Raw genomic sequence first — 10,636 nt, forward strand, 5'->3', positions numbered from 1 at the left:
GCCTCCAAGCCACGCCCTGGTAAACTACGGCAACCCGGGGAGTAGAGCCTTCTGGGAAATGTAGTCCGAAGCTTGGCATGTGCGCTCCCAATTCCCAGACGCGGAGAGAAGCTGAATCTTGCCCCAGATACGCAAGGACTCCCCAACCGGCTAGGATCTAGGACCTTTGGGATCATCCAACCAGCTCTCCCATGACCCCTCTGGCCACCATGAAATCTCCCCAGTCCTCTCTACCCTGGTGCCCAAGTCCAGACCCTGGTTCACCGGTTTCCCTAATTATGGTTAGTCGGTTACCGCATGTTTCTTCTAGAGGTCAAATACTGGCGTCAGGAAAATGTTCTAATAAGGCTGATTACACGCGAGAGGAGCGGTTGGAGTCTGACAGTTGGATGGGGGTGGGGGGTGGGGTAGAAATTCTTTAGGGATTCCTTCACCCAAAGGAGCAGAAGCAATCCGTCCCTGAAGACATTACAGGAGAATCACTTCGTGTCTTTTAAATTATAATGAAATAAAAACATATCATGAAATAGAAAGTATAATTTTCCTGGTGTTTGAGTGTTAACTGAAGATAGAATGTAGTTCTCTTGAAGATTGGGGTTAGTTATTTTAACTCCCAGGGTAGCAGTGGATTTCTCAGATTAGCACAGTTGGTTTTGCCTGCTTGGGAAAGTATTTAATCCTGTCTTGCATAAAGCTGTGGAAATTCTCTGGGAACAAGCAGGTTCCCTGATCAGTCAGTCCTCTTAGCTCTGCTATCTGAGGACTTTCTTATTTCCAGAGAATGAATGTTTTCAGATGGGAAGTGTTTTAAGTCATCATCTGTCTGTGATTCCTGGCTGCACTGAGTAATGTATTCTGGTCCTTCTGGACAATTCATTTCCATTTGATTGAAAGACACATGTTCCAGGCTCAGCTTAAGCCAGTGTATTTTACCGCACTTGGCAAAGAGAGTATTTCCTTCACACAATACAAATTTGATTATCTAATAGTCATCATATTTTGTCACACGCTAATTATTGGGTTATCTAATATTTGAATCAGCTTCCCTGGTGAGTCAATGGTAAAGAACCCGCCTGCCAATTCAGGAGAAGCAGGTTCAATCCCTGGGTCAGGAAGAACCCCTGGAGAAGGAAATGGCAACCCACTCCAGTATTCTTGCCTGGAAAATCCCATGGACGGTGGAGCCTGGTTGGCTACTGTCCACGGGGTCGCAAAGAGTCAGATACGACTGAATGACTTCACTCACTCACTAAAGACCTAACAACAGAAACAATATTTGTCCCATGTTTTGTTCCTTATACATTCACCCATTTGTTTGACAAATGTTTATGGTATTCCTCGGCTTCCCTGGTGGCTCAGACAATAAAAGAATCCACCTGCAATGCAAGAGACCCTAGTTCAATCCCTGAGTTGGGAAGATCCTTTTGAAGAGGAAATGGCAACCAACTCCAGTATTCTTGCCTGGAGAATTCCATGGGCAGAGGAGCATGGCAGGCTACAGTCCATGGGGTCACAAAGAGTTGGACATGGCTGAGCAACTAACACTTTCACTTTATGGTACTCCTGCAATGTATTAAGCACTGTGCTGAGGTCCAGGAAGGAGCCAGGGAGAAATTACCTCTGCAACCAGTGATTACTATGAATAAATTGTGGTGAGGGTTACCAGGGGAAATAGAGAAAGTTTTGGGAGGTTATAGCAGGAAACCACTTCTGATCTGGAAATCAGGAAGACTTCTTTGAGGAAACAACTTAACCCCTTTGAGTTGAAGCCTGAAGAAGGTCAGAAGTTAGTGGGCAAGCAACGTATAGGCAAGAATTCTCTAAGCAGAGGACTTGAGTGAGCACACAAAGTTGAAATGGGCCACTAGAACGAAGGAAAACATTGGTCTATTTAGGCCACAGAGGCTAGGAGCAGTGCCAGAAACGGCGATAAGACCCAGTGCTTATACAGTGCTTATTGTGTGCTATGTGTGCTAAGTTGCTTCAGCGGTGTCCAACTCTTTACGACCCCGTGGACTGTAGTCTGCTGGGCTTCTCTGTCCATGGAATTCTCCAGGGAAAAATCCAGGCTTCTCCAGGGGATCTTCCAGACCCAGGGATCCAACCTGGATCTCTTGCATTGCAGGTGGATTCTTTACCGTCTGAGCCACCAGGGAAGAGCTCTATATCTATTAACTACTTTACCTCTCATAACAACTCTCTGAGGTAGGTATTAATACTACGACTTTAACTTTTTTATAGACATGGAAACTGAAACAACAGCAAGGTTAAATATGTTAGCCCAGGCCATAGTGTCAGCGCTGTCAAACTTTAGCAGGTTGTATCCAGGGTCTGTGTCCTTTACTACTGAGCCACTGTGCCAAAAGATGAGGCTGGAGAACTTATACATATGCACATTTGTGCATCCACACAAAATTTACATGCAGTTTCATTCATAGAACCTAGATTAAAAACCAAGGTTTCTTTAGTTGATTCCACAGACCTGGTGACTGAAGATAGGCAAGCAGATAAGTCATTTGGAAAGGAAGTTAGAGAAAGTGGAGAGGAGGAGCACTCACATTATAGGACAGCTAAGCCTGAAAGTGGTCTGTGAAAGGGGGACAGAGAGGCTGGAGAAATGTTAGATTGGGTCTGAGCAGATTAGGAAAGTCACACAATAAATCTGAACAGGGAACGTTTAATATGAAGAACTGTTAAACATAATGAGGGCCTGGAATAATGAACTGACTTGTACAGGGGTGGTTAAACTTTTATTGTAAAGAAAAATATTTTAGGCTTTGGGGGCCATCTCTTCTGTAGCTACTCAACTCTGCTACTGTAGCATGAAAACAGTTGTAGGCAATATGTAAATGAATGGGCATGACTGTGTTCCAATAAAACTTTATTTATGCAAACAGGCAGTGGGCTGTATTTGGCCTGTGGGACAGTTTGCCAACCCATGGATTAGTAAGGAGTAAAGAGAACTCTAAAGAAGATGAAAAGAACAGCTAAAAAATATGACCTATATTTAAACTTGTAATAGCAGGTTGTCATTGTTCAGTCACTCAGTCAGGTTTCTTACTCTTTGTGACCCCATGGACTGCAGCACACCAGGCTTCCCTGTCCTTTACCATCTCCCAGAGCTTGCACAAACTCATGTCCCTTGAGTTGGTGATGCCAGCTAACCATCTCTTCCTCTGTCATCCCCTTCTCCTCTTGCCTTCAATCTTCCCCAGCATCAGGGTCTTTTCCAGTGAGTCAGCTCTTCACATCAGGCGGCCAAAGTAATGGAGCTTCAGCTTCAGCATCAGTCCTTCCAGTTAATATTCAGGACTGATTTCCTTTAGGTTTGACTAATTTCATCTCCTTACAGTCGAATGGCCTCTTGAGTCTTCTCCAACACCACAGCTCAGAAGCATCAATTCTTTGACGTTCAGCCTTCTTTGTGGTCCAACTCTCACATCCACACATGACTATTGGAAAACCATCGCTTTCGCTAGATGGACCTTTGTCAGCAAGTAATATCTCTGCTTTTTAATACGCTGTCTAGGTTTGTCATAGCTTTTCTTCCAAGCAGCAAGAGTCTTTTAATTTAATAGCTGCAGTCACCATCTGCAGATTTTGGAGCCCAAGAAAATAAAATCTGTCACTGTTTCCATTATTTCCCCCGTCTATTTGTCATGAAGTGATGGGACCTGATGCCAAGTTCTTTGTTTTTTGAATGTTGAGTTTTAAGCTAGCTTGTTCACTCTCTTTCACTTTCATCAAGAAAGCTCTTTAGTTCCTCTTAGCTTTCTACCATAGGGTGATGTCATCTGTGTATCTGAGGTTATTGATATTTCTCCCAGCAATCTTCATTCTGGCTTGTGCTTTAACAACAGGTATAATATAAACAATACAACACAATACAACATATAATAGCTTCTACCTGGGGCAGAGAACTCCCAAGGGAAAGACCCCTTCCACTTCCAGACTAGAGCCCAGAACTTGTTAGAGCGTATAGCACACTGAACGGCAAAGAAGTCACTTTCTGCTGCATTAGTGGAATTTGATGGAGATCCACTATGCTGGGGTAAGCTGTCCCACAGAGAGATGTCTCGCTGGAGGCACTCTGCTACAAAACCACCTGACAGGAAGGTTGCTGGGGGAGGCTGTGAGCAACTGAATGATGATGGAGCCAGACACTGGAGAAGCTGTGTGGATCACAGGAGTCTGGCACTGCAGGAGCCAAGCATGCTACAGAAGTCTACAGAGCTAGGGCACCAACCCCCTTTCCTTTCTTAGTGTCTCTCCAGTGCCATCTATTGATAAAGCTTAACATCCTGGCACATGCCAGAGAAAAGGATATGTAAAGGGTCTATTTTCACTCTCACAGAGTAGGCAAAGAAGATGAATTGGATCTGAGAGGCAATAAATTGATAACTGACACCAGAAATAGGGGTTTCCCTGGTGGCTCAGTGGTAAAGAATCCATATGTCAACACAGGAGCCACAGGAGCCGAGGGTTTGATCCCTGGGTCAGGAAGATCCTCTGGAGGAGGAAATGTCAATCCACTCCAGTATTCTTGCGGGGATAATGCCATGGGTAGAGGAGTCTGGAAGGCTACAGTGCATGGAGTCGCAAGAGTCAGACAAGACTGAGCACACTCGCAAACACCAGAGGGAATCCAGTGGATGTAATGTAATAGAATGCATTATAAAGACATTTAAAGAAATGGGTACAATACCAAAAGCATAATCCATAGACTAACAAATTGATAAGTCAGACTTTGTCAAAATTGTTAACTTCTGTTCTTTGAAAAATAAAGACTGGGAGAAAATATTTACATGTCACATGTCTGATAAAGGACTTGTAGTCAGAATATATATTTTAAAAACTCCTCAAACTCAAGATTAAGAAAGCAACCCAGTTTTTTAAATGGTCAAGTGATTTGATTAGATACTCCAACAAAAAGATATATAGATGTAAATGAGTACATTCTTTAAATGCTCAAATCATTAGTCCTTAGAGAAATACAAATTAAAACCACAATAAAATGCCACTATATACTTACAATAATGGCTAAAATAATAAAGACTGACCATGTCAAGTATTGATGAAAATGTAGAGAAACTAGAACCCTCATACACATCTTTTGAAAATGCAAAATGGTATGACTACTTGGAAAACAGTTTTTTAATTTCTCAAAAAGTTAAATGGAAGTTAAACCTACATCTATCATATGGTTCTTAGGTTATCTCCCAAGATAAATAGAAGTTTATTCCTACAGAGACTTGCATGTGAATGATCACAGAACCTTTCTGTGTTATAATAAACAGATAGGAAACAATCCAAATATCCATCAACACTGTAATATATCCACACAGTGAATATTACTCAACAATAATAAAGAATAGATTTCTCAATGCACTCAACAGCCTGAATGAATCTCTAAGTAACTATGTTGAGGAAAAGAAGCCAGACCAAAATGATTCCATTTATATAAAATTCTAGAAAAAGCAAAACTGTAGATTATAGATTGTGATGACAGAAAGCAGACCAGTGGCTTCCTGGCAAAGGGGACAGAGGGGAGGAAGAGAAGAGGGATGGAAGGTTTTACCAAGGGGAATAAGGAAACTTTGGGAAGTGATGGATGTGTTCATTGTCTTGATGGTGGTGATAGACTGTGTGATAAGCATATGTTTATGCCAAAACTCATCAAACTGTATACTTTTAACATGTGCATATAAATTATACCTCAAAAAAACTGTGAACAATAGAAGTAGGTAGTGATCAAGTATGCTATACTACTGAGAAGTCAGGCAGCATAAGAGTTGAGACTTGCCCACTAGATTCAGGGTTGTGTCAGTCATTGGCGACTTTGGGGAGAACAGCTTCAGAGAAGTGGTGGTGGGGGAGCCTGATTGGAGGTGGCTGTGGGGTGAGCAGAAAGTTAGAAAGTATAGCCAACTTTTCAAGCTGGGAAAGAGAAGGAATTTAGTGTAAGGAAGAGGAGGTGGGATAGTAGGAGCATTTTTATTTATTTGTTTATTTTTGGCCACCCTGCGTGGTTTGTGAGATTAGTTCCTCCATCAAACCTGGGCCCTCAGTAGTGAGAGCACAGGGTCCTAACCACTGGGCCCCCAGGGAATTCCCTGGTAGGAGTATTTTTAAAGAGCAGAGAGAAAAGAGCAAGAGAAGATGGGAGATAAATGATAGAATAAGATCCCCGAGAAAGCAGGAGACAGTGGGTAGGGAGAAATTCATTTTAGGAGGAAATGAAACTACAATGAGTGTGAATTCAAGTAGACTTCTAGACTTGGTAGCAGAATATTGAAGACTATTTCTTCTGATGGTCCCTCTGTGTGTGTGTGTGTGTGTGTGTGTGTGTGTAAGAGGTCAGGATACACGCTGAAATCGAGACAAGAAGTTAAGGGATAGTAAAGGTGTGAAACAATCTTTGTGGAGATGAGGTTGTTGGCAATTAGGGAAATAAAAAAAAAAAGACTAACAGTTTCTTTGGAAGCCTTGGGTGACATGGGTGGCTCTGCACTTATAATGGCATCATCATGCAACGTGATGTGATTTTTCTCTAGCAGCTGCACGAAGAGGACCAAAGCATGGGTTCATCCAGAGTTGGGGTTTTCAGGCTCTTAGCACAGAAAGACTGTCAGGGGCTGAGGATATTGGCAAGAGGATGATTGAAGTGGTAGATATGAAATCTCAGTTGGATAAGAACGGAAGTGATGACAGCAGGTGTTTATAGTGATCTGGAGGTCTTCCTGGGGTTAAATAACTGTTGAGATTCGTGCCACGAGATCTAGACGAGTAGGAGGTGCTGAGAGGGGAAACCTGAATGTAGAACTTCAGAGGTGGATGGTTCCAGGTGCTGACAGACCGAGGGACAGGAATGAGGTAGAGGAGAGGGTTTCTGGTGAAGAGGAGGTCAAGGCTCCAAGGGTCCAGGGAGTTGCTGGCTCAACTATGAAGATAATGAAGTCACCTGGATGATGGTAATATTAGGATGAGAAGGCTGAGAACCGGACACCAAAGCCATCTGTGAAAGAAGAGACATGGAGGGAAGTGAATCCAGGACAGGGTCAGAGAGGAGGAGTCTCATGAGCCAAAAAAGGGGCAGGCGCTTCATGTCAGGGTGGAGGAAATGTCTGAAAGTGGGAGTGGAGTGTGGAGAAGACAGCGATACCCTGGCCCCGGGGAGCTGAGGCATGTGGAGAGTGGAAGGAGCAACAGCCTCTACTTCAGAAACTGCAGGCAAAGAGGTGTCCACAGGACAAAGCCAGTTTTCAATTGAGGCCTGGAATTGGGGGTACATCAGAGATACAAGGGCTTCCCTGGTAGCGCAGTTGGTAAAGAATCTGCCTGCAATGCAGGAGACCCCTGGTTCGATTCCTGGGTGGGGAAGTTCCCCTGGAGAAGGGATAGGCCACCCACTTCAGTATTCTTAGGCTTCCCTGGTGGCTGAGCTGGTAAAGAATCCTCCTGCAAAGCGGGAAACCTGGGTTCGATCCCTGGGTTGTGAAGATCCCCTGGAGGAGGGCATGGCAACCCACTCCAGTATTCTTGCCTGGAGAATCCCCATGGACAGAGGAACCTGGCGGACTACAGTCCATGGGGTCACAAAGAATCAGACACAATTGAGCGAGTAAGCACAGCAGAGATACAAAGGCTGAAGATGTGAGGGTGTTTATTATTCATGAAAAGGGAATTCCAGTGAGAATTGTGGAGGGGAGAGGGTTGTGGGCTTGGCTCAGGGAGAAGACCAGTGGGTTTATGTTTGAGAATGTTCACTCAGCAACCCTGTGTGCCATGTGGTATGCTTGTTCTTTCAACAGCCAGAAAAATGTCAGTGAGGGTGCAGCATGATAAAGGGCTGTTGTACAAATAGCACAGGGCATCTGAGGGCACAGCAGTGGAGCACCCCTAGGGCAGGCAAACCAAACTCCAGCCGACGTAGGAAAGGCATAGTCAAGAGGCCAGGAAGAGGGGCAGCTGGACCAAGCTGGCCAGTAGATGGGGTGGACCAGGCATGGGTTTGAGGGCACGTGGTGACCGAGCGCACAGTATTCTAAGAGCATGAAGGAGTCTAGATCAAAGAAGGGGAGGGTACGGGTGAGGGATGGCAGATTAGGTCAGAGACACAGGCAACAGTCAAATCATGAAGGACTTGTATGCCAAGCTACAGTTACAACTTTATCCTGAAAGCCAGTGAAAGGTTTCAAGTGGAATGAGACAATTGGATTTATGCTGCCATCCCCCCAAACAACTGTTCAGTTCAGATCAGTCGCTCAGTCATATCTGACTCTTTGAGACCCTATGAACCACAGCACACCAGGCCTCCCTGTCCATCACCAACTCCCGGAGTTCACTCAGACTCACGTCCATTGAGTCCGTGATGCCATGCAACCATCTCATCCTCTGCCGTCCCCTTCTCCTCCTGTCTTCAGTCGCTCCCAGCATCAGGGTCTTTTCCAATGAGTCAGCTCTTCGCATCAGGTGGCCAAAGTATTGGAGTTTCAGCTTCAACATCAGTCCTTCCAATGAACACCCAGGACTGATCTCCTTTAGGATGGACTGGTTGGATCTCCTTGCAGTCCAAGGGACTGTCAAGAGTCTTTTCCCACACCATAGTTCAAAAGCATCAATTCTTTGGCGCTCAGCTTTCTTCACAGTCCAACTCTCACATCCATACATGACTACTGGAAAAACCATAGCCTTGACTAGATGGACCTTTGTTGACAAAGTAATGTCTCTGCTTTTTAATATGCCGTCTAGGTTGGTCATAACTATCCTTCCAAAGAGTAAGAATCTTTTAATTTCATGGCCGCAATCATCATATGCAGTGATTTTGGAGACCCCCCCCAAAATAAAGTCAGCCACTCTTTCCACTGTTTCCCCATCTATTTGCCATGAAGCGATAGGACCGGATGCCATGATCTTAGTTTTCTGAATGTTGAGCTTTAAGCCAACTTTTTCACGCTCCTCTTTTACTTTCAAACAAACTGTAATGCTCAATAAAACAATTTCTCCTGCCCAGACTTCTCTGAGCTCCAGATCTATATTTCCAACTACCTGCCAGATCTCTCCCTTTGACTGTCTTGGCCTCTCCTCCATGTGCCTTGAATCTAGTGAATGACACCTCCCTTCTTTATGCCTACACCCAACCTTATGGGTGCTGTTAGAAAAAAACATGCTCCTGGGTAGACTGGTGCCAGGACAGATTAATGGTTAGCAATGAAGTTGCCTAACAGACATGTATATTAACTAATATGCTCTATTATCATGCTTGATCAGAGTTTGAAGTCGACATAACTGGGTTAAGGGTAGAACTGATCTATGTGTGCATGCTAGGTCGCTTCAGTTGTGTCTGACTCTTTGCAGCCCTATGGACTATAGCCAGCCAGGTTCCTCTGTCCATGGGATTTCTCAGGCAAGAATACTGGAGTGGGTTGCCATTTCCTCCTCCAGAGGATCTTCCTGACCCAGCGATGGAACCCACTTCTCTTAGGTCACCTACACTGGCAGGCAGGTTCTTTACCACTCATGTCGCCTTGGAAGCCCAGAACTGATCTAGGGTGTATTGTTTTCTTTTTCTCTTCTAAGCTTTTATTTAAAAGATAAATGCATAGATAGTAAGATTTCATTAGTAAGGCTATCTGCTCCTTCCTATTTTTTTTTAATAAAACCATGGTATTATTCATATTAGTGAAGGAAAGTATGAGCTATGTCTTCATTGCTGACTCTTGTCCCCATCAGAGACCATAGTCACAAGCCTCAGGGCTGTTCTGCAAGTAGAGGTTGAAGAAACCTTGAAAGGTCTTCATGTCAGTGAGGAGAGATGATACTGTGGGATCCTTCTTCATGGCTGCCATCCACAGCTTAAGAGCTGGAGTGAGGTCTACACACTCATTCAACTCCAGAGCTTCCAGCCGTTCAAACCAGGGCCAGATGAGGTAATCAATCATAGAAAGAGAATTGCCGCCAAAGAAGGTTGTCTTTTTATCAGTCAGAACCTCCTCTAGCTTGGTGATTTCTTTATGCAATTCTTCTTTTAGGCCAGAGCAGTCTTCCTTATTTTGTGTTCTAAGAATCCTCGATATCAAAGGTGGTACCTTAGAAAAGGACTCAAAGACCATCTTTTGGCAAGCTTTCTCATAGGGGTCGCCTGGCAACAGCTTCTTCTCTGGATATGCTTCATCCAGGTACTCACAAGTGATGGCAGATTCACAGATCAATTGACCCTGACTGGTTTCCAGAACCGGCACCAGGCCTGAGGGATTCTTCTTGAAGAACCACTCAGGCTTATTTTTCAGATTTATGTTGATGACTTCATGCCGGATACCCTTGGCGGTCAGGACCAGGCGAGTGCTCTGGGCATACAGGCAGAACCTCATGCTGTAGACACGGATCAGGCCCTCAGGGACTGGCCCGGGGAGCGCGCTTCCCTTGCCCCGGCTCCTCGCCGCCGTACAGATAAATCTGGCGCCGGGGTTTGCCGGCGAATTAAAAAGTCGATCGCCCCGCCTTCCCTCTTTCCCTCCCTCCCTTCCCATCAGACGTAAACCAAACCCTCGAGCAGAAGCCCTCCGGGGCGGCCCTACCCTGCACACTGCTACCTTCCCCACCCTCTGCCTCCTTCCTATTATTTAAGGAAATTATT

At 44.7% G+C, this 10,636-nt stretch overlaps 1 protein-coding gene across 1 annotated transcript; it reads right to left on the reverse strand.

Moving 5' to 3' along the window:
• Positions 1–9,651: 9,651 nt before the first annotated feature.
• On the reverse strand, positions 9,652–10,390 carry LOC101115543 (glutathione S-transferase omega-1-like). Its single transcript, XM_042253116.2, has one exon. The coding sequence runs from the start codon at positions 10,368–10,370 to the stop codon at positions 9,729–9,731; it is 642 nt and encodes a 213-aa protein (XP_042109050.1). The 5' UTR covers positions 10,371–10,390; the 3' UTR covers positions 9,652–9,728.
• Positions 10,391–10,636: the final 246 nt, after the last annotated feature.

This window comes from Ovis aries, chromosome 7 (assembly GCF_016772045.2).
Source record: "Ovis aries strain OAR_USU_Benz2616 breed Rambouillet chromosome 7, ARS-UI_Ramb_v3.0, whole genome shotgun sequence".
NCBI lineage: Eukaryota > Metazoa > Chordata > Mammalia > Artiodactyla > Bovidae > Ovis > Ovis aries.

What these genes read in the sequence shown, in the direction of transcription:
- LOC101115543 (XM_042253116.2), bottom strand. Translation starts at nt 10,370, where the DNA reads ATGAGGTTCTGCCTGTATGCCCAGAGCACTCGCCTGGTCCTGACCGCC.